This window comes from Varanus komodoensis, unplaced genomic scaffold (assembly GCF_004798865.1).
Source record: "Varanus komodoensis strain SLA01 unplaced genomic scaffold, ASM479886v1 scaffold3, whole genome shotgun sequence".
NCBI lineage: Eukaryota > Metazoa > Chordata > Lepidosauria > Squamata > Varanidae > Varanus > Varanus komodoensis.
The window spans coordinates 58,009,318-58,034,026 of record NW_025335761.1 but is presented as its reverse complement, the minus strand read 5'-3'; the positions used below and the strand labels follow the sequence as shown (position 1 = coordinate 58,034,026).

At 41.6% G+C, this 24,709-nt stretch overlaps 1 protein-coding gene across 1 annotated transcript in view; it reads left to right on the top strand.

The window, feature by feature from the left end:
* Window positions 1-18,982, top strand: part of BRF1 (BRF1 RNA polymerase III transcription initiation factor subunit) — a 48,271-nt gene extending 29,289 nt beyond the window's left edge. Inside the window, exon 3 of the mRNA XM_044436363.1 lies at window positions 11,585-18,982. Coding sequence (XP_044292298.1) covers window positions 11,585-11,862 — 278 coding nt within the window. The 3' untranslated portion in view covers window positions 11,863-18,982. The remainder of the gene's footprint in view (window positions 1-11,584) is intronic.
* Window positions 18,983-24,709: the final 5,727 nt, after the last annotated feature.

Sequence of the window (24,709 nt, the reverse complement as noted above, 5' to 3'; positions counted from 1 at the left end):
CCTTTGAGTGCCTGTGTGACTAAAAGTGTCTCCTAAAATGGCTGCCTGTCAAACCTCCCTGTCCCTGTTTCTTTTTGGACTTTTTTTCTAGCGTCATTGCTTGGGTAACTCTGAGCCTTCTTTTTGAGTTAGGCATTCCCCTTATATATATATTTTTTAGAAAATTTGTCTGAGTATATAAAAAAGCTCAGCGTCTGAGGATGCCAGATAACATGCCAGGTGTGAGATCATTTTGATGCAGAGGATGTGGTGCTATTGCCCTTCCCTAAATGGCAGCATATTCACTTTTGGGGGAGTAAAGCTGTAGTGTAGTTCCCTTCTTTTGAGTGCTACTTTAAAATAATGGGGAAGAAATGAGATGTTGCCGTAGATAACTGATGACTTGGAAGCGATGTGGGGGTAGCTGTTACTGTCAAAATGGCGAGTGCATGCAAGACGCTTGCACTAGCGACTGGAATATGCTTGCTGGTACTTTTCTATGGGCCAGTCACGTACCTGGGATGAAGGGACCTGATCCATTGCCACGCACTCCCTAATTCCTGCCACTGGTTTTGTGCTTGAACAGGCAGGGTACTGCTTGTTTCAGTTGTTCCGGTGACTTGAGCCATTCCGCGTGCCTATTTCTCTATTCAGCATGTTGGTTTCCTACCAATTTTTCTATTTCTTTTCATTGCCAGCTTATCTTTGGAAGGAACATGGCTTGTAATTCCGGGCGGCAGTTGATTCACCATTCTCAATGTGTGCATACGTGCTTGAGAAATGGGGCAAGAGGCTGTCGCCACTGCACTTGTAACCCTTATTTATTTGGAGAGGTGCCTCTTGTTCTGTTTTGTTGGCATAGGTTCAGACAAGTGGGAAGATTTTTTTTAGAAATGTTCAGTTTATTGGCTGTTTATAGCAGATGGGTAGTTACAGTTTCTGCTTTAAATTGCTGCAGTCATAGGCTTTTTTTTTTTAACCTTCAGCACTTGTGCTGTGAAAATTAAGGAAACCCACCAGGGAACTTTTTATATCCTAATCTGTTTATGTTATTTCAGATACTGTTTTATTTTGTTCTTTTGCTTTTAAAAGTGAAGCTATGTCCTATTCCTTTAATTATTACCTGCCCCAGACATGCAGAGGTTCATAGATTATGGGTATGTCTTGCCCCAACATGATAGCACAAAAATATTTTATGACTTTGTAAACATGGATATTGTCTGATAAAGTTATGTAACTCAGGGTTTATTTAGCTTGATTTGAAAAAACGAAGTCTTATTTTTGGACTCATTCCACAGCTTTTGAAAAGTTCCCTGTTCTGCTGCTTTTGAAAATTTAAATGCTGTTTTTCTTCTCACACGAATGTAATAATTCATATACATTCAACTGTAAAAACATTTGCATTGCTTTTGCTATTCTTTCTGGTAAACTGTAAATCACTGTGTATAGGTGTAAGAGCTGGACAGTGAAGAAAGCTGGCAAGAAGAAAAATGAACGCCTTTGAAACATGGTCCTGGAGCTTTGCAAAAACCCTGGACTGACAGAAAGGTGGCTGATTAGGTCCTAGATCAAATCAAGCCTGGAACTTGCCATGGAAGCAAACATGATGAAACTGAGGCTGTTGTACTTCAGGTGCATCATGAGAAGGCAACACTGCCAGGAGAAGACCATCTTTCTAGGGCAAGTTGAAGACAGAAGAAGCAGAAGCAGAAGAGGAAGGCTAGATAAGAGATGGATGGGCTCCCTAAAGGAAGCCACAGCTTTGCATTTACAAGAGCTGATGGAGCTGTCAGGGACAGGGCATTTTGGAAGGCTTTCTTTCATAGACTTGCCCTCAGTTGGAGATGATTTGATGGATTGAACCTACAACAACAGCCATAACATGTAGACAGTTCAGAATGTGGCCAGCAAGTTCCTAATTTTAATGTTCTGTTTGAGAACACTTTAATCACAAAATGAAGGCAAAATGGCCAGTTTTTCTGGGCAAAGTTGTGTGGTGCCTTAAGGTGCTTTTCCTTCACCAGATGCCCTTCATGATGGCTAGAAATGATGGGCGTTGAAGTCCAAGAGATTTGGAAGGCACCAGGTTGAGAAAAAGGGGTTTTAACATGGGTTTTCATAGAATAGACTGGGCCCATTTCTCAGATGCATTTTTTCCATGCTGGATCAGGTTGCTCTGTGGCCACAAGCTCTCAAAAAGCTATTTTTGGATTTATTTATTTTTACTCAGAATTAATGATGAATCCACTTTTTATTTTTATTTATTTTTGTATGGAAGTGTTTTCATTAGGTCAAGCTGCCAGCCTGAACTCCGTCAAAGAAAATGATCATTTCATCTACTTCTACATGCCTTTGTCTGTTATTCTTCATTACTATTTAGTCCCTTGCTGGTTTAGGAAGAAAATGCTCTCAGCCCTACCACTTCTGAATGATTTGAAAGGGTGGCAGGCAGATCAAAAGAGAGAATCTCAACTGACATCCTTCTTATTCCCACCCTTGTTTGAATCTTGAGTCCCAGCTTGCTCCAATTGGCGAGCATAGATACGTTCACAGCAAGCATTTTTCTTCTGAGTGAGGGAGAGCTTCCAAAGTAGTGTTAATCTAGCCTTCTCCAGCCTAGGGCTTTTTTGGATTTTGATTCCTATCAGCCACAGCCAGGATGGCCAATAGACAGGAATGCTAGGAGTTGTAGTTGAAAACCGGAGAGCCCCAGGTAGGGAAGGCTGTGTTATACTGAGCTTGGGTGCAATAGGATCCTAAGAACACGAAAGGAGCTGTGCTGTGTAAGGCCAAAGCTCTGTCTAGTCCTGGATTCCTTCCCCCCATTTTCTGCCATGTGTTGGCCTCCAGATGTATTGCAACTCATCTCACTTTAATGACCAGTTGGGCTTTATGTGTTGTAGTTCAACAAGTCTAGTCAGGGCATGCTGCTTTAGGGTTTTTGGAATAACCCTAGCCATCACTACACCCACCCTCTGTCTGGTTTGGAAGGAGCACATCCTTTAGGGTGTGGGTGCCTCTGACCATGTGCAGGGCAGCAGGAAGGGGGCTGTCCAGGGAGGGTTGTACAGGAAAAACAGCAGACTAGGGAAATACTGGTTTCTTCCTCCTGCTCACTCATTTCTTTCCTTCAAATTGTTACCTTCTGAACCTGCTTTGCCTAGAAGCATCAGCAGCTGAGGTTTTATTCTATGCACTTGCATGTAAGGTATGTTTTCAGTCTTCAGAAGTAAGTGCTTTCAGACATGATGAGACCGATGCTTTTGAAAGGAGGTAGCTAACTTGGGATTCCTTTGTTCTGAGGTACATGTCCTTGTTTTTCAGCTTAACACTTTTTTTGATGAAGAATGTTCAGTTTCTCCGAACATTTTCAGCCTCAGGAATCTTTTGTGCTCAAACAAAGGGAAGAAAAAGACTTGATGGGGCTGCCTTTTAAAGGGAGATTAACCAGTGCAGAATACAACAAAGCGGTGGGCTAATTATAGTCAAATCTGTTGGTTTCCTTGAGAAGCTGCACAGTACTGGAGAGGCTTATCAATCTCTTTTATGAACCAAAATAAGTTAGGAGTGGGAAAGGCAGGGCAACAAAATCATTTGGGGGTTTATCAGTGCAAACCACAGTATTGAAAGTTGCATGAAACCATCTAATAGGGAAGGACAACTCAAGTGAACAGTGGTTTCACATAGACATGAAGTTTTTCTCTCCTGTAATTTGGGTCTGCCCCAGATCTTTTATTTTCGATTTCTATTTATATCCTGCCTTTTTCCTACAAAGGGCTCAAGGCAGCTTACATCATTCTCCTCCTCCATCTTATCCCCACAACAACAACCTTGTGAGGTAGGTTGGGCTGAGAGCCTGTGACTGGCCCAAAGTCACCCAGTTGGCTCCATGGCTGAGCGGGGACTAGAACCCAGATCGTCTGAGTCCCAGTCCCGTGCTCTTAACCACTACACCACACTGGCTCTCCCACTACATCTTATACCAAGACACAGAGGTCATTCAGATTATGATGTTAATTTGCAATCTGGAGCCCTCTTGGGAAGTGCACCCCACAGCTTGAGAGACCATGAGCTATTGATACGGTGGGAAAATAGTTTCTTAAAAGCTGTGGAAGAGTAGTAATGATTTAAAAACCATGTGTGTTCCTTTGTGTATTTTCATGCATTTAATTGTTCAGTTCCTCTGTTATATGATACAGGCCTATAATTGTCTTTTAGCAAGTTAAAATGATCTTCTCCTTTGATTATTAATGCAAGTGCTCATCTCTTTTACAGTGGGAGATTAAACTCTATAGGAGCCACTGTTGGGTGTTTTTAAGGGCTGGGTTTGCACACTGCTGGACGTATGAAATGTTCATAAGTCCAGATGGCCAGGCACCTGGATTTTATCCAGGGTCTGCTTATTTTGTTAACTGTAGGCCAGTACTGGAGAACTACTTCAGTGTTTTAGAAACCTGCTTCCCAATTTTGTCACCTGTGTTGCCCAAAACTCACAGGTAAAGGAGCTGTAAAAGACTTCCCCTTTTTAATGGTGAAGTTTTTACCCTAATGAAGAAAATGAGAAGTCTAAACAAATGTAAATAGATAAGAAGGCAAGTGAAAAAAGAATACATCAGAAGCAGAAAGACAGGGAGGGAACAAGTTGGACTGTTGGATGATATGGTGGATAGAGTAACTGAATGAGGATTGCATCAATTATTCATTTAAGGCATCAAGTTAAGAACCAAGCTAACTAGACCTGATGAAGATTTAATTTAAGGACTAAATGACAGACTAGCAGTTTACAAGCCTAAACACCACACAACTGAGATTTTTGTTTAATATAGACCTGAAATTCTGAATTTTCAAAAACAAATCTGCAACTTGTCACTAGAATCAGTCTCCTATTGAATCTAGTCCAACATAATGCAATTTGAGAGAGAAAGAGAGAGTTCTTCAGGGCATAAATAAGAAAACAGATAAAATTTGCATTAAGGGTAATTATGATAGAAATAACAATAATAGAATAATTAATAGAAAACATTATTCAAGGTAAGCTTATTGAATGTATAGAAGGAAAAGCGTTGCTGAGGATGTTTGGGTAGCCTCCCTGTGGACGTAACATGTTTTGACTTAAGTAAAACTTTTTCACAAAAAGCCCTATGACATTCTGATCAGCAAAGGGGCTAAAAGTGGGTTAAATAGAACAACTAGTACATGAACCCACCATTACCTACAAAATCAAAGAGTGCTTATCAGTGGTAACTTTTCAAACGGAGGAGAGATAATGAGTGGGGTACCAACAGGTTTGGTCATATTTTTGGATAACATAAAAATGATTGGGATAGTTAATATCCTGGAAGATGTAAACAAAATTCAAGAAGATCTTGATAGGTTAGAGTGTTGTGCTAAAAGCAACAGAATGAAATTCATTAGGGATAAGTGCCAAGTCCTACACCTAGGAAAAAGGAACCTAATGCACCGTTACAAGACAAGAGATACTTGACTTAACAGTCCTGCAATTGAGAAGAACCTTGGAAAGGTAGATCACAAATTGAATGAGTCAACAATGTGATGTGGATGCAAAAGAGCAAATTCTATTTTGGACTGCATTAATAAGAAGTATTTTCCTGGGCTCCAAGATCACCACAGACGGGGACTGCAACCAAGAAATTAAAAGATGCTTGCTCCTGAGAAGGAAAGCTACAGCAAATCTAGACAGCATACTAAAAAGCAGAGACATCGCCCTGCCAACAAAAGTGTGTATAGTCAAAGCTATGGTTTTCCTAGTTCAAATGTACGGCTGTGAAAGCTGGACCATAAGGAAGGCTGAGCGCAAAAGGATTGAGGCCTTTGAATTGTGGTGCTGGAGGAGACTCCTGCGAGTCCCTTGGACCGCAAGGCGATCAAACCAGTCAGTCCTAGAGGAGATCAACCCTGACTGCTCTTTAGAAGGCCACATGCTGAAGATGAAACTCAAATAGTTTGGCCACCTAATGAGAAGGAAGGACTCCCTGGAGAAGAGCCTAATGCTGGGAACAATTGAGGGCAAAAGGAGAAGGGGACGGCAGAGGATGAGGTGGCTGGATGGAGTCCCTGAAGCAGTTGGTGTGAGCTTAGGTGGACTCCAGGGGATGGTGGAGGACAGGAAGGCCTGGAGGAGTGTTGTCCATGGGGTCGCGATGGGTCGGACACGACTTTGCAACTAACAACAACAGCAGTAATAAGTATAACTTTCAAATCATGTAAGGTCTGCTTCTCCTTTTTTCAGCACCAATTAGTCCCTGTTTTGAGTATTGCACCTGGTTCTGGGCACTGCACTTCAAGAAGGATGTAGATAAACTGGAAGGGGGTTCAGAGGAGAGTGAGAAAGATGATCAGGGGACTGGAAACAAAGCCCTATGAGGAGAGATTGAAAGAACTGGGCATGTTTAGACTGGGGAGGAGAAGACTGAGGGGAAGATATGATAGTTCTTTTCAAATGTCTGAAAAGCTGTTAAACAGAGGAGGACCAGGATATTGTTTCAGTCATGTCAGAGTGCTGGACATGAATAATGGGCTCAAGTTCCAAAAAGTCAGATTCTGGCAGGACACCAAGAAAAACTTCCTGATTGGTCAAGTTGGTTAGTGGCTATGGAACCACCTCGGGAAGCTGTGGGCTCTTCCACATTGGAAGCATTCAAGAGGCCTTTGGACAACCGTCAGACATGCTTGAACTTGGAGTCTTGTGTTGAGCAGGGGATTGTGCTTGGTGGCTTTTTTAGGCCCCTTTCAGCTCGACTATTTCATGATTCCATGAATCAGCATGGCTTCCCAAAGGGATGTCCTGCATCCCCAGTGTTTTGAAATTCTTATGAAGTGTCAGGAAGCAGATAGGAATGGTAGTCTCCAGTGTTGCACCCCCAACAGCGCTCACAAAACTATCCATGCCCTGCACTCAGAAAAGAAAAGAAACGAAAAGAAACGAAAAGAAACGAAACGAAACCTTGGAAAATGATAGGTACTCATTCTTATTCGTTTCACTTTCTAATCTCTAACTACTTCTTCTCTCCCCTCTACCCCTTTGCCTTTCCATTTCCCTCTGTTCCCCTACTCCAAACCTGCCTCCATTTGTGCAAAGATTTTGTGTGGTGTAGTGGTTAAGAGCTCAGGTCTGGCAATCCGAGCTCTAGTCCCTACACATCCGTGGAGCTCACTGGGTGACTTTGACCCAGTCACAGACTCTCAACCCAACCTACCTTACAGGGTTGTTGTGAGGATAAGACTAAGAGGAAAATTGTGTAACCGGCATTGAGTTACTTGAAAGGAAAAAAGGCAGGATATAAATATTTTACTGTATTTGTTAGACTTATAACCTGCTTTTTTCTTTTTTTAAGAACTTTTTAAAGTGGCTTACATTTCTCCTCCTCCTGTTCTCAGTCTTATGTATAATATAATCAAATAAAAAATAAATATATGGTGGTGACTAGCCTTCCCTAACCTGTTGCCGACCTTTACCAGGCTGGGGAAGCCTGGTCTGTAGGAACATGTCAGAGACAATAAGTCTTCAGATGCCATGTGCAGGATGGGGAAGGGTGGGTGTGGGTGAGATATTTCTTACAGGACTCTGCTTGTTGACTTCTCCAAAGCCTCTTGCTAATCATTGCTGCAAACCAGATGCTGGATCAGACAGATCCTTGCTTTGATGCAACAGGGCTTCTAAATTCATTAAATTATTAAAACATTGCCTGTTTGGATGTTCAGATTGGTTCTTTGTGTTTTTTTCAAGCCCTTATATTGGCCAAGTCAGTAGATTTTGCTCTTAATGGGAAGTAGTTAGTGGTATGTGTGTGTGTATATATATATATCAGCATATAGTTTGCTAGGATTTTATAAATTGAGAAATATATATATTTATCTGCACTACTAGCTTAAATGGGCTCTCAACACAGCTTACAATTTATACAAAACATAAAACCACAATAAAATCATACTATTTTTCTTGTAGACCCAGACAGAGGAGAATGGCATTTCATTACAGTTGAGTGCTAAATTATGGTGTTTCTCATTTCCCTGAACATGAGAAAAATGCAGTCTTTGCCAAACATTACCAAAATTGGTTCAGGGAACTTACTTCTGTCTAGGAATTAGCATGCAACCTGTGTGTGGGGCGTAACAAAGCAATCAGAGTTTGTGGGTGCGTGCCGCGTATTCATGCTGCGTAGCTCTGGCTCGTTGCAGTCTCCCAGCACATCTGTATGCAGGAAAGTGTGTGTGTGTGTGTGTGTGATCACATTACAATCTACTTTCAGGTTCCATGCTAATTCCTATGTGGATTTGATTTTCTTTTGGTAATTCGGGACATTTGAAGCCAACCTGAGAGACAGCTGCTCTGAGGCTTGCAGGAACAATTCCTTTTTTGTGTATGTGTGTGGGGGGGGGGGTTTAAGATCAGAGTACAGATTATTGTTGTGAAAGAGGCTTAGGAATTAAAAATAATGGTGGGTGCACTGCGCTCTTCATAGCAAAATGAAAAATGTAATTGCTGATTAACCTGTACGTCCCATTTTAATTACAGTTGGGCACTGCTTTTCAGAATACTTGATTTATTGTCTGGGCTACAAACCAGTACAGCACTGGCGCATCTGTAAGCAATTTTATTTAATTAGGGGAAAAAGGTGCTGGAGTTGGCATTTGGTAATTAGGGGGACTGGCAGTGCTGTGGACATGGGTCATGCCGGATGGTGCCTCAGAGTCTCATTTCTTGAGGTCCCTTATGAAAGGGTGTACATATAGGCAAGCATAGAGGGCGGGGGGAGAGAGAGCACGAGAGAGACTCCAGGTGGCTCAGTTAAAGCTTGGTTGGATTTAATCAAAGCAATTCATTGCGGAGGAAGACGCATGAATAATTTCCCATGTTTCTGGCACCAGTTTTTATTCTGATTTGGAGAACACAAGTCAACTTTTGGGTCGTGTATTAAAATTGTACACATGAGCTTATAGGCAACAGTTGATCAACTCCAAGAACAAATATTTGATCAGCAGGGTCTTTCGCACGTCCAACAGTTGACCAAATAGTCTTCAAGTTGAAGAGCTGAGGCTGCTTCTACCTAGTTTCAGCTGCTCCTAGTCAGTAGCCGTTCGTAAATCCCTGGACATTGCTCCCATTCAGTCCCTATGGTAAGCTTAGCAGAATCGTTTAGCAAACTGTTGCCAGCTGAGAACATACTTTGATTATATTAGATGATATGATCTGGACCACTCAATGCAGCCTTGCATCCTGCACTCCATAACAGACTCAGTTCAGCCAGGTCAGGGGGATGTATATTCCTTTAATATTGCTTAATATTACTTAGTATATAAGCACCAACAGATGGTATATGAGTACTAATAACAGATACGCACAGAGACCCAGATGTTCTAGTAGGAGAATATTCTGTGTTGAGGTTGTTGTGGTTTGAGAGTATTGCAGGGAGATCACTAAAATGGTAACAGTGGCCAGGATTATGTTTCTTCAATCAAATTAGCTCGACACAGGGTAGAGGGAAGGGTCATAGCTCTGTGGAAGAGCAGCTGTTTTGCTTGCATAAGATTCTAGGTTTAATGCTGAAGTCTTCAGGTAGGGCTGATGTATGGCTAGGAATACCTGGAGAGCCACCACTGCCTCAGATTGAAGCAAATGCAGAAATAATCATTGGCCCAACTGGAGGCCACCAGAAGAAGAGCCTTCATTTCATTTCATTTCATTTCATTTCATTTCATTTCATTTCATTTCATTTCATTTCAAATAGTTTCCAATAGTTTCCAATAGTTTCCAATAGCTGAAGCTCTCTGCTCAGTTTACAAAGTGGAAAAACCTTAAAAATACACTATAGAATCCATAAGCATATATACAAATATATCAGCGTCTAACAAAGAGACACATATCAAAAAACAGTTTTAAACAACCAGCATGAGAACATTCGAGGTCTGATTAAAAACCTCTTCCAATTCCATACCTCAGAAGGTCAGGCAGGCATCAACACTGTGATGTTTTGTCTTCTGAGGAATATAATAAAAGCCATGCCAGGTCAGACCAAAGGGCCATGTAATCGAGCACTCTGTACTCATGTGGCAAAACGGCTGCCCGCAGGAACTTTCCAGCAGGATGGGTGCAAGACCTGCTCCTGCCTGAGCTCCCCAGGAACTGGTGTACATAGGCATGCCACCTTGATGAAGGAGGTAGCACATAGTCAGCAAAGCTAGTAGCCATGGAGAGCCTCCTTCCTCATGGCAGGTCTGTTCTGGGAAGCCTTTCTTGCTGACCAGTCACAGTTCTTAATGTTGCTTGGTTTTTAATACATTGTTTGTATTCTTTTATTTGTTTCTAGCTTTTGCTGTTCGCTGCTCTAGAATCTGCCTGGGTATGCAGCAGTATACAAATGCTGTAAATAATTAAAGAGATCCGCCAGTGGTCTGACTCCGTATACCTGGAGAGTATACATAGATGTTGTGCTAATGCAACAGATTTGGTGGCGATGGTGATGGCTGTTGTGGTCCACTTCACAGAGGTTGTACCCAGGAGGTAGCTTGATAATGCTGGTCCCCCTTAAGCTCTGACTGCTCACAATAGCCATTCTTTTTTTAGTGCACTGTTATGGAGATGTTTTGGTGTGGATTAGAAGTGCAGATTAACCCATGTGGATCTTGTGTGTTTTTTTTTTCTGGCAAGCCTGGTATTGCCCTGCTAAAACTGTGAAGCAAGCCACTTGGCATGCTTCTGTGCCCACATGGAAATGTAAAAGGTTTCTGATATCCCTGTAAAACTTTAAGGTTCTGCATTTTTCCTGTAACCACACATGGGAGAAACATCTTTCTTACATACTGAATCTATGCTCCACTCACTGGCTTGTCCATGAATACTGTGCTCACTTTATCCCGTTCTTTCATAACTGCTCTTCGTGGGTTTGCTCTTATGTTCTTGCCACAGTTTCCTGCAGCTGAAGTGCTTTTTAGCAAGCTGGGCCTTGGCTTTGCTTTCTGCAACCACATTAACAGCTGGGTCACATCCTTGTCTGAGTCATCTAGAGGGGCTTCAAACAAAGCAGGAAGGGTCTTCCATCTTCTTGAAGCCACAGCCTCATCTGTGTAGCCTGGCAACTCTGCTCTTCCGCAATATGACTGCAGGAAGGATGTACTTCCACAGCAATGGCAGGCTTGGAGAGCATGACCAGATTCCCTCTGTTGTGGTTTTGCCGCATTTGTGGCTAGAGGCCTTTAATATTTGAGAACGTGCTTTGCCAATGTTTTGGAGATTTGTAATAAAATGTTGACTCTGCTTCCAAGCTACTGTGGAATATGTTCTGTTTGGGAAGCTGAGACATGCGACTCTAAATTGGAGAGGAGAGTGGTGGGGATACTGTTCCCTCTCTCTGGAGTAGTTCCACTGTGAGCTCATTCAGATGAAAACACTGCTGATGATGCAACCTTTGACTCATCTTTAACGCCACTGCTTTTGTGAACTTCCTTATTTTAACCCCCCTCTCCAACTCTCTGGAGCGTAAAGTTGCACAGTGCAAGTCTGTAATCTTGTATAGAGCAACGAAGTTAATGTCAATTTATGGTGTGTGTATTCTTGGCAAATGATTATTGTTTTTGTCTGTTAAAGGAAAACGCCAGATTCATCATTTGGGAAACCAGCTGCAACTTAACCAGCACTGCCTTGATACAGCCTTCAATTTTTTCAAGATGGCGGTGAGCAAGCACTTAACCCGTGGGAGGAAGATGGCCCACGTGATTGCTGCATGCCTCTACCTGGTGTGTAGGACGGAAGGCACTCCTCGTATCCTTTTCCTGTTGAGCAGCAAGAGCTTTAAAGAAATGGCACTCCGGACTTGGAATACTTCTGCTCTGTGTTTTATAGTAGCCCATTTCTATGCACTTTAAAATTAGCTGTGACCATGATTGTCTCTTGTCCAAGAAAGCACTGTAGGTAAACATTTTGATGTACATAAATGTAAACAGGGAAATTGGTAGGGATTATCGTGTTTATAGTGGGATGTGGCGCTTTCCTCACGTGGATGGGAGCTAGGGAAAAGTAGTTCAAGAGATCTTCCTGCTTCTAGTAGATCAGACCACCTTGTGATTATTTCTCAGGAGGAGCCACATCTCTTGCCAGCTCACTGCTTCTGAGTACTGAGCTGTTATTGTTAGGCATGGGACTACTTGCATGTCTAATATCACTTTGTGGTAAGGTATGACTTAGCTTACACCAACATACAATCACAAAGAAAAGAAAAAAACATAACCAAGAGCCTTTGAATCTTGCCCTCCCCTACTGAAATTCCCTTTTCCCTGCTTCTGCTTTAGCTGCTCCTTACTATAATTTTCTGATTCTGCCATTCTTTTCTTAAATACCTTTTTCTTGGGTTTTCTTGAGAATTTTTAATTTTTCATGTTGTTATTGCTGACAAAGTAAAGGAAGGGACAAATGGAGCAAAGGAATGGGTAGGAAAAAGGGGTTCACACAAGCCAGAATTCTGCTGGTAATGAATATATCATAAACCTTTGCAGAACAATGTTTTGACTAAAAATGAGACAAAATTAAAATAGTGGGAATTGGAGATAGGCAGAGGAATCCTGCGGAGGTTGTAAGAATCTGTTTCAGAGGAACTTCAATGTTCAGGAAAGATTTTTTTAAAATTGTAGTATAAAGGAACTCAACTGATGACTGGTACTGAAGAATTCAAGCAGTACACAATATTCAGCATGAAATGGCTTCATTTTAAGGGTCTGTATTAAGCTGATGGATCTGACATGATATATTAAAATGAGAAACTTTTTTCAACCCCCTCAAAAAGTTTGAAAACATATTTAAAATTAAATACTTTATCCCAGAAAAATTTCATGTTCAGAGTTAAATGCAAATGAATCTAAAATGAAACAAATAGCTTAATACAAAGGAAAGCATTAATAAGAAATGTATGAAATATAGTTTTGAAATCTCAAATAAGCATGTACGATGTAATATAAATCTATAAAAGGCTGAGAAATAATAAACAGTAATTAGAGTTGCTTTTACTTTAAGAAGTAGTAGAAAATAGTGTGTTAATGAAAGTTAGCAATGCAAATTGCTAATACAAAGTTTTGGCATGTGCCTTGCTACATAGATCATCAAGGCATGTGTTTATTTTTTTTTAATTTACTACACACCATGAAAATTATTTCCATTTATTTATTTAATTCCCAAGTACCATCCTGAGTAACAATATGTTGTACCAGTGCCCAAGACATCTCACCAGAAACTGACCTGAGAAGCTTGGACATCATTTATTTATTTGTATGTTTATAGTTAACATATCTAATAGATATTTTTTCCAAGGAGCTCAAGGTGGCTTACTTGATCCCCCCTCCCCCTTTTGAGGTTAGGCTGAGAGCTCCTGGATTCCAGCCCAGTGCTCTAACCACTGCACTACCTCTGCTCTCAAGGTAGCCATCAATGCCGAAGAGCTATGTAGCAAGTGATGATAAATGTTTCGAAGCAAAACGAGGAACAGAAATTGAAGCTCATATATAAGAGGTTAGATCTGAAGGGCCATGAGTGGAAGGAAAGCAGCTGTTAAATGCTGCAATAGAAATGTTTGTGCAAGTTCTTGCACAGAGTGATTTAATTGGTATGCTTTAAGCATTTCTTATGCTTCTGCTTGCTCATTTGATTGTACAATCAGAACATCTTTGGATGTAGTTCCACATTTCTCATGCAGTGCTCTAGCACAAGGCATAAACTGACCTTCTGTGACGGGAAGACTGTTTTCACATCTGGAAGGTCACCTTTGGATCCAATCCATATTTCTTTTTAGCTCTCCTGATTTCTCCTGCACATTATGGATCAGGATTTTTCAAAGACCGAGGTTTGGTTTCCTCAAGTTTGTAAAACCAATTATAAAAATGAGATGTCATGCTTAAAGACTTCTGCGAATTAGCTAGCACTTTCTGGTTCATAATATTTTAAAGGGGCAGTCAGGGCTAAACAAATGCCTCCCCCTGCTAGGGGAAATGGATTGTTATACAGCTGTAGTGATCCGGCTGCAAGTACCATCAAGAGAACTTTTGAAAGCAGTTTGTATGTATAACTTGTCACTGTATGCAAATAAGCTGGCTATTGAATATATGATTTTTGCTGGCATTGGGCAGTGAATGGAGCTATTATGGGACCATACTAGACGTTTTTATTATTAATTCGTAAGCATACATTGCTTCACTTTTCCCCTTTGTACTTGCCTTGACATCCAGCTGCCAAGAAGTAGTAGTATATGTAAGAGGCCATCTGCCTCAGTGATCTGTGTGAGTCTGTTACATAAGTGCAGGCAGTAACTAGAGTGGATAACTTATTTTGTGTACGTTGACAATCTGGTTATATTAGAGTGGTTTAACTGCAGCAGTTTCACTTAGATTCTGTGCCTGCCTCCTGCCCCCCCCCCCCATAAAAAGCAACGTGACGCTTCAGTTGAAAGCAAATCTCATGAAGGCTGTCCTCCTCCCTCACTCATGGAAATGCCCAAGGTACAGTCTGTCCCTCCTGCTCTGAGGGCTAGATCCACAAGCATGTGGGGGGCCATAGCTCTGTGCTTTTCATGCAGGATGCCCCGGGGTTCTCCTGTTGAAGAGACCAGGCAGGGTGTTGCTGCTAGTCAGAGTAGGCAGCAAGCCTCCCGAGTCCCCTTGGATGGACCAGTATTCTGACATGATAAAAAAAAGGTCTCCTTGGTGTCTCCCTCTTTGCTCAGATGCAGCTGGCGCTTGGCAGTGCATCTCTCCATTACGTGTATTGCATGGAACATAACATGTCGCACTGCATGTAATGATGTTATACGCTCCTTCCGTGTGTACACGGAAGTGTTGTAAGCCTCCCCGAGGCTTCGGCGAATGGGGCGGCATAAAAATGTTTTAATAAATAAATAAATAAAAAATACATCCGGCCGTATTTGCAGTATGCTGTTCGTACCTCCACCTGAAGAAAGTGGGCTCCACAGGGCTCCTTTCTTGTGCACACAGCTGCGCATGTCAGAAGAGATGGACTGAGGCTTCTGGGGAGAATGGCAAGATCTGACCTTGTATCTTGCTATTGCTAAGGGTAAGGAAAGCTGCAGAAGAAGCTTTGCCAATCGTTTGGGCTTCAAACTTCCCCTGGCTTCTGAATGGTGGCGTTGTTACCTTGGGAGGCAGAGATTCCCTCTTCTCACTTTGAAGCTCACTATGGCGCCTCTGTTTTTGTGAATGTTTCTGTTGTGTGTGCAAGGATGGTGAGCTGTGTGTACCTAAGCAGTGCAATGTTGTCTCTAGGAGACTGAAAGGTATGAATTGGGAAGTTCCCTGGTTTGAATCTTCTCTGTGTCATGAATTCAGTAGTTAGCCTGATACTTCCTAGTTTTGCAACAAGCTTGTTTCAGCCCATTGTGCAATATGGTGGTGATAACAATGGTCTATCTTGCAGGATTGTTGTGAAAATTGCAAAACGATGATATGTTTGAATCACTATGAACACAAACATGCCATGTATTCATATCATCATGACCATCACCAGCATCATCAAATCTCTTGATATAAGATTTGGAAAAGGAGAGAAATGTCTATCTTCATTTTGCAGAATTTGCTAGCTGTGGAGCAGTTAAGGAAGGAGCATAGACACTCCGCTTCTTGATTATGGAATCACAGAGTTGGGGAGGATATTGCAGTGGCTGTCTAGTCCTGTGCCCACCCTTCTCTGCTTGAAGCTTGTTTGTTGGTGAAAGCAGATGAAAGGTAGAAGCAGAGGACATGTTAGTGGCAGCCTGTAGAGCTGGAGCCCCCTGCAATTTGTGGGGTGGTTTAACTCATGAATTGGTGTTACATATGATCTAGGTCATAGTTCTTGCTGTGAATTATCTAGCAAAACTATTGCTTTAGTGTGGCCTTTACCTATTTTTTTCTTTATACTTTTTTTCTTCTGCTTATCTGGAGCTAGAACTTTGGTTCATTCGTCCCTGGCTTGTCTGTTCAGACAAGCTCTGTATGATCTTGGGAGAAAGTGTTCATTAGCTTTGCACACCTGGTCTCCTTTGGTGATGAATAACAGGGATTTTGTGGCGGGATCTGTGCAAGGAGGGCATGTGTTCTGTTGTTGAGCCGTTACACCCGTCTTCTCTCATGCTAATCTTTTGTGTCTTGATTTTATTTAATTCTTAACAGAAGAGTGACTTGCTGACTTCTCTTTGACCCTACACCCTTCACTTCTGCACCATTTTGGGTGAATTACGTGCAGGAACTTGTGCTACAATCTTGGCAGAAAATGTTTTGAGATTGCTTTTGTAAGCTCTTGCAATATGACCCAACAAAACCCTTGAAAGATGCTGTTCATTTAAAACTTCCAAACTAAGTATAATTTGCAGCAATGTGTTATTTTGCAATTAAGGCCAAATTCTATTAGCAGAATAGGAAATTTGGTGTCGTGCTAAGGTATCTCCCGTGTCCCCCCCACCCCCCCGCAATTTCCCCTTACTCTAAGGAACTCAGGTTGATGTGCAAGGCTCTCCGTCATGCAATATCCCTGTAGGATAGGTTAGGCTGATCAGGATTTCCCACAGTTAGAAAAGAAAGGAAAATATAGCAGAGATTAACCTGCAATTTGAATTGGACTGCTAGCATTGAAGGGGGAGATAATTCTTTACTCTTCATGCTTTTCCCAGTGCAAATGGCTCTTCTCTCTATAGGAAAAATGCACACGTATAATTCAGGATAATTCCAGTTACCAAAATGCCTAAGAGTTAATGCTTAAAGTTTAACCCCTGGCATTATAGCCCTAAACTTAATCACCTGCCTATCAGCAGCTGCTGTTAATAGGGGAAGGGATCAATTTTGATAGAGGAAGTGGAATAGGGTTGGCCTTCCAACCCCAGCCACTAGTCATATTTAAAATAGCGGCATGGAATTTTGACCACAGATCTCCTTTGTCCTTTTGCTGGCATGCCCAAGGTCTCCCAGTATGCTTTGCGGTTGAAGTGTGGGATTTGAATCCATGTCTCCTCAACTGAAGTCTAGCATTTCATTCAATAGTTTCTTGTTGCTGGTGCTTAGTACATTTCATGAATCTGACCTTAGTTTGCTGTTTGGAATGGACACAGACCTCCATTGGGTTAGTCTAAATGTTTTGAATGTTTCTACCTCTATGTATGGGGTGATTGAAAACAATGAGCAGTTCAGCAGCTACTCTGGTTCCCAAGAGAGGGTGTGCGCTGTGGAAAAGCTGAATGTAGTTTTTGACCAGTTTCACTGGGCTGTCTACAACGTGTGGCTAAAACAATATTTGGCTTGCATAGTATTTTCCAGGTGGAGTGTTTAATGTTTGTTTTAATAAAGGAGAATTTAATTGAATGTGTCAGTGGTGGGGGAAGAGAGATGGTTTATGAAAGCTGACTTTTGTTACATTGCTTGGTTTTCCACTTGTATAAATCCTTCACATTTCTCTTTCTAAAAACATTTGCAGGATGGATGAAATAATGAGGTGTTTTTTGTTTTTACTTCTCTGTGTATTTGTCCATGTCTAGTTTCAAAAATCAGAGTGATCATATCAGCTGCCTCAGCATCTGGAGGCAGATACCAGTCTGTTTAAACCCTTTTTCAAAACTTGGCTTCATCTGGCTGGTGCATTGAATTACCCCTTGTGTAATAACACTGGATTCTCATAATTTGGATTGGTCATATTTGGGGATGTGTAAACAAAAATATTTGTGATCAGGCAGTCACAGTTATGTGTTTGGAAAGTTGAAACCTGGGCTAAATTATCCAAATTGCATATGCATATTTTCTCTTACCTGCTTGAAGTATTTTGTGGTTTTTAAAAACATTTTGTATCAGGAGAAACAAAGGAACTAGGGCAATACACTGATTTTTGAGCGTCTGTTGTGCATACAGTTTCTAGTGCACTGGGAAAACTTTTGATTTCCGAATACTTGATCCTTTTTAGGAAAGCATATTAAATGATTATAAACTTTTGTGCCTTCAAGAAGTCATGTGTCTCTTAAGCTAATATCCTCAGTGTTGGCATTCTTCTTTGTGAATGAGAGAATTGCTGAGCATTGATGGCAAGCTATAAATTTTAACGAATACTCTTTCAAAAGTAGCTGGCAAAATATTGCCAAGTGTATGTGAAAGCTTTGTTGTTCTGCTGCTTGAAAATCTAGAGATGTGCAGTGCCCTGCAAAGAAACGTGTTAGGCAGGGATGTGTCAGGCAGGGTGGTGGTGGTGAACTTTTGATGGATTTTAGTTATTCTTCCTGGCCCTGGCTTTTGGTTTGTTGATTCTGTGCTAGCACCAACTCACTGTGCTGTGACTTGAGCCAGCTCACTGATTGCCATGTCTAAGAAGGGCCACGATTTGCACATTTTTAAATGAAAAATGTTTAAGGAAATTTGCACAAATCTGAACCTGAGAGCTACATATTTCTAGTGTGAGTTGTGCAAATCCTGCTAGACAGGTGTAGTTCTTAGCTTTTGGTTTGCACAAGTCATGCAAGAACTTTGTAGTTCTTGGCTTCTTATTTGTGCAAATCACAAGATTCTGGCAAATTTCCTTAGCCTTAAAATCAGTCAATCCCAGCCCCTCTTAGAGATGGAGAACCATGAACCCTCTCTGTCCTGGTCTGCTTCCAGTGGCAAGCAGGCAGGCAAATGAACCAGATTTCCCAGTGTCCGTGTATCCCTAGGGCCATGTAGGAATACTATATGTATTTAAACTAGAAGGGAAAGTTATCTCTTCTTACATCACATTGTGCTACGGTGCCTGTGCAGAGGGGCCCCACCTGCTCCCTTCACATACCTGCCCATGTTGGGCCCCACAGGTGGCATTTTTGTTGTTATATTTAAAATAAGAATGAAAGAAAAAAATCCGTTGCTTTGATCTTACATTGTAAGAATTTTGCAAATTTACTCCATGGCCAATTTCATGACAGTTCAGGATATGGGCTCTTTTGTGGAACAGATGCTGTGCAGCAGCTGTGTCACCTTTGACCGGCTCTGCCCACTGGTGGCCTCCTTGGTATGGGATCTAGTTTGCTGCAGCCCCTGTTACACAGCCAGGTGGCTGCCCTGGAAAGCTTGGCGGTGCCCATCTCCTTTCACCTCTGCACCAGCATCTGGCTTGGAGACAGCAAGATCTGTGCTATCAGCAACCTCTGCGGAAGGCTTGTCAGCTTGCAAGGCTTGATTTGCTGCGCTGACTTGGCATGGTTTGATTACCTAGATCCTCGTATGCTGGAAGGGAAGGAGATGACCTCCCTGCACTGAGAACTGCAGAGGTGCATCTAAGTTGAAGAAACTGCTGAGCTTTTCCTGGCTGCTTTTCAAGAGGTGCTTAAGTGCATTTCAGCAGAAGATGCTCTGAATTCAAAATGTACCCATAGCCCCTATTTAAGTTTTGATTTGTGGTAGTTTGTAGGTGTTCCTGGATGCTCCTAGTGCTTTTTCAATAGAACATACTGAAACCAGAATCAAACCTTGTAACTTGTGTATGAAGGTAATTGTCTGCTCTGTAAACTTCATATATTGGAGATCCCTCTCCAGTGAATCCTGGGGAACGTTACCTCTTTGTGGGGTGGAAGTTCAAGGCTCCCCAAGGGAATTTTTTGGTACCTCCAATGAAACCAGGAAACTGTGTCAGGTATATTGGGTTAAAGCCTATTCATGTTTTTGGCACGGTTGAAGTGTCTATTTGTTTCAGTTAACCTCTATATGAGTTTGTGTGCCTTTAAAGATATGCTCCATTCAGTCATAAGTACTGACTCTTCTGTAAGTGGCAATTTGAACTTGCCTCTAATTAGTAATAATAATGAACAAAAAACAAACAAAAAAGCAGAACTTTAAAAGTGAAACAGACCCTGCCTGCAAGTTTATAATCTAATCAGAGACAAGACACACTAAGGAGAAAAGGTGTACAATGTTAATGGGACGGGAGGATCTGTTGGCACCCATTCCCATTCCATTGTGCAAGTAAAAGATCGAACCAAGTTGTTTTCACTAGAATTTAGCCAACAGATGGCTCACCATGTGAACTTTCCATAGACAGGAATAGCTGCAGCTGGTGATGGAAAACACGAAGGATGGAACCCCTGTATGTTGGACAAATGGTCTTTAATTTTCTTTTCCACATACGCTGGACTGCGTGTCAGTTCAGAGATGGAGAGCCTGATGAGAATGTTCCCATATCACTGAGTTAAAAGAGGGTGTTTCTTCCTGGTGAGGGCAGGATGCAGATGTGGAATGTTTTTCGGCTCTATTATGTCTCCCTTGTTTACAAATTTGCCCTCTTCTCTCTCACCAGAAGAATTAAGCAGGAGGAAAAACTGAACTAGTCTAATTCAAAACAGTATAAGAAGTCTTTGAGTACAGAGATTCAAATGCATATATTCAAATATTTATGAACCAAAATCTGCCCCCTCCATCTTTTGATATTACATTGCTTTCCCTTCTTTCTTTCATGAAGCTTATAATGTCCTAAATGGATTTCCTTCCATTCCTTTCATTTTTGTTCTAACCATACTAAATTTTGATTAGAGTAGGGGTTTGTGTGTGTGTGTGTATACACACACACATATATATATATGCAAACAAGGAGTGCATTGTGCAGGCTGCATGACAGCGACACAGTGAAATGTGCACCTTGGTATTTTGAGCTGAAGATGGCTGGGCCAGGTTGTTTTTCTAGGGATCTGCGAATTATGACTTTTCAAATCTCAGAGCAAGTGAGATAAGTTCCCTTCTCATTTCTGATTCCTCTGCCCTCGGCTACATCACTTGCATTAATGCTTGCAGAAGGTAAGAGACTGTTCATTTGTGTGTTTATTGGCTGCCTTTTGATAATGATAAAATCATCCGAAGCTGTTCATGAACAATGATAGAATCATAGAATAGTAGAGTTGGAAGGGGCTGTGAAGGCCACCGAGTCCAACCCCCTGCTGTTGCAGGACACCACGTGACACCATCCCATTTTCGGATGGCCTTCCATATGAAATCAGGACAATTCTGATAGCCAGTCCAAGAAGTCTAAGTGCTAAAAAACAGGTTACACAAGCCAGAGACATTTGGTGAAATGTCCATCCTGCATTTTGGCTGTTGGGCGCAAATGCTAGAAGCTTGTGAGGCAGGATAGGAGCATTGGAGTGCCTGGTTTTAAAGGGGAAGCGAGATACAGTGGCATTACGGCAGTCTGGTAGAATGGAGAGAACCAGTGGGATGTAGTTGGATCTGGATCTAAAGAGCTTTCCGTTCAAATGCACAGGACTGCACAAGCAGGATGTGAGTGTGACAGCCCCCTGATATACACAGGCCTGCTGCTTCTGATATTGGAGGCACTTCAGGACTTGTAGAGATACACTGGCTGTTGGGCCACAAGTTCCGCTGGTGTTGCTGTTGTTCTAGAGGTCAGATATGCTGGCCCTACATCGGTTGCATAAGTGGAGTGGCACGTCCTTTCACTTTTGCCCCCCAAAATGACCCCTAAAATCATGCACATGCTTTCTACCAAAGTATGTAACAGGTAAGATAGGCTACGTTCTGTTGTGTATTGTGTTAACTAAGGAAATAAAGAAGACGTGTCTTCTTTTTTTCTAATTACCTTACATTTTCTGAGGCCTGGTTTATACATGGGGGAGAAGGAGTCAAAAAGTGAAGCAGTAGCGTCTGCTGGCAGTAGCATGGATTGTCCAGCAAACTGGATTGCAATGTTTAAGACTGTAGGTGAGGGGTAGTCTTAAAGAAAAAAGAGAGAGTTTCCCTACATTTAAACACACATGCCCTTTTTTTTTTGCAAGTAGAAAGAACGAAAGAAATTGTGGCATGGAATAGGCTGGGCCAGAACCATTTCTGCTTAGAATGACTAGTTTTAATATTTTGGGGAGCACCCACAAATGGTCTCTCCTGACCTCATTTAGCCTGAAAAAGTGCAGTCCATTCTATTATCCCAATATTTTGCCATCTTACTCTGCTGCAGATATAGATTCTCCCCAGCTTCCATGCTTGTGAATGGTAGATGGACTGGGGTGGGGAAATCACAATTTATTAACTTGTGATTTCATATCATGGACATCCCACTTACTCTTTTGAGTAAGGCGTTTTGAAGTGGCATTTCTCCATCCACCATTTTGTCCTCACAACACATAGGCTAGGTTGTGAGACAGTGGCTGGCTCAGGATGACCCAGTGAGTTCCGTAGCTAAGTGGGAATTTGATCTCGAATCTCCCAGTTGCTGCTACAGTCTTAATTCTTACATCCAGCAGCTCTCACTGAATATGAAGGTAGAGCATTTACCTCAGAATTGGAGGAACACAGTAAACATGGAGCTGCCTTGTTCCTTGAAGCTGCTTCTGGAGGCCAATCTGCCTCCAGAAAAGGTGCCATCTTTGAGCTGGATCGCCACAGGATCATGGTCAAACCACAACTGTGTAGAGTGTGAAAAGATTTTGACTGTCTCTTTCCCAGCCTACTTGGTGGTAGTTATTATTTTACCAGAGGCAAATGATAGCTACAATCAGTGCATATTTTCTCTTGTGAAGGACTCTAGTAACCAAGATAAGTTTACAACATTATCTTAAGAAAGAAGATAAAAAGAAACCTGATAATGAAAAGAGCACTTTCTATGTTGTAAATGAGACTAGCAAGAAGTGTTTGCTGTATTCAGAGGATTAAGAGGCATAAAAGTGTGATGATGCTTCCAAGGAAATAAAAGACTTTGTAGTGGAAGTGGGTAAGTTTGTCATTTAAATCCTTAGCAACTACATTTTTTTTCCTTGAAAGTAAATGAATTTGTGCCATTTGTCTTAGGATATTGTAAAGTTTGGACTGTTTAAATTTAATTGGAAAATAATTTGAAGATTGTTTCAGGGGACTAGTTTGAATTGTTGAGGGCAAGGGCTCTCAAAAAAATGATAGATGTTATCATGTTACTTGTGGGATTTCTGGATGTATGTGTGTGTGCATATCTGCTTAGATTAGGGCAGCTTCCTAAGTTGCTTCTCTTTTTTCCTTCATTAATGTTTATTTCAATTTTAAAGTAAATCAAAACAGAACTGGAAACAATAAATATAAAAAACCTCTAATTACAGTTTTCTTTCATAAGGTTTGAATATATCCATTACAATAGGTATGTTGGCAACATAGAGGCATATGCACTTTATATAGGACAAGTTGTAGTCCAATTCTTAGGCATAATTGTGCATTGTTGTTAGTCGCGAAGTCTGTCTGACCCATTGTGCCCCAATGGACAACACTCCTCCAGGCCCCCCTGTCCTCCACCATCCCCCGGAATCCACTCAAGCTCACACCGACTGCTTCAGTGACTCCATCCAGCCACCCCAACCTCTGCTGTCCCCTTCTTCTCTTGCCATCTATTGTTCCCAGCATTAGGCTCTTCTCCAGTGAGTCCTTCCTTCTCATTAGGTGGCCAAAGCATTTGAGTTTCATCTTCAGGATCTGGCCTTCTAAAGAGCAGCCAGGGTTGATCTCCTCTTGGACTGAGCGGTCTGATCGCCTTGCAGTACAAGGGACTCGCAGGAGTCTCCTCCAGCACCACAATTCAAAGGCCTCAATTCTTCGGCGCTCAGCCTTCCTTATGGTCCAGCTTTCACAGCCATGCATTGCAACTGGGAAAACCATAGCCTTGACTATACACACTTTTGTTTGCAGGGTGATGTCTCTGCTTTTTAGTATGCTATCTAGATTTGCCATAGCTTTCCTCCCCAGGAGCAAGCATCTTTTAATTTCTTGGCTATGATCTCCTTCTGTGGTGATCTTGGAGCCCAGGAAAATAAAATCTGTCACTACCTCCATTTCTTCCTCATCTATTTGCCAGGAAGTGATGGGACCGGATGCCATAATCTTAGTTTTTGTGCATTGATGTCAGCAAAGGGAAAACAAATATCCATTGTTTGTTGATGTGTGTATTGCACATAGGCCACCCATTCAAAAATGGATGGCCTGATTAAGTGCTCAACCCACTGTATTGTTGAAGTTGGCCATTTGTCCATCAGATGATGCAAAGTTAGTTTTTTTAAATGTCAGAAGAGTGTAGAGCATCCATTTATGTTGGCCTCATGTAAAGTTCCAAGAAACAGATACTTGAGAAAGATATGCATATCAGTAAGATAAAGAGCTTTCCAACACAGAATTTAGCTGTATTATTATAGAGGCAGCCATTGGGCATTGCCAAAACATATGGGTTAAGAGAAGCATTAGGTGTGTTTATCAGCCAGCAGATGACTGATTTAGATAAACGTTTATTAAAAAGATGTTGTAGTATCCAGTATGCATGAAATAAGGTTTTTTTCCTGATTTAGGTGTAATATATCCTTTAACCTTTCTGAGGTAGATGCCAATGTAGCTATCCATTGATTATGTAAGATAGAGCAGCCCAGTTAATTATTCCATTCTTGCCTAACATCTTCTATTTCTTATTCATTCACCAATAATAAACAAATATTTATAAATCTGGTTTGAGGATAGATATAGCTACTTAACTTCAGTTAGTACTTCCAATAGTAGAAGAACCTCCAAAGCTATAAAAGCATCAGGGCCAAACTTACATTTAAGCCAATGCTTCAGTTGCTCATATTGCAGTTCAGGCATAGTTGACAAATCAGCTTATAGCTGCACGTAAAGGCAAACAAACTGGTACTTGTTGGTTGGGTAAATATTCACCCTCTTTGTGGTGACAGGCCTAAATAAGCTCTGATGCTGCAACACCCTGCCAGAAGTCACGTAAGAAGTT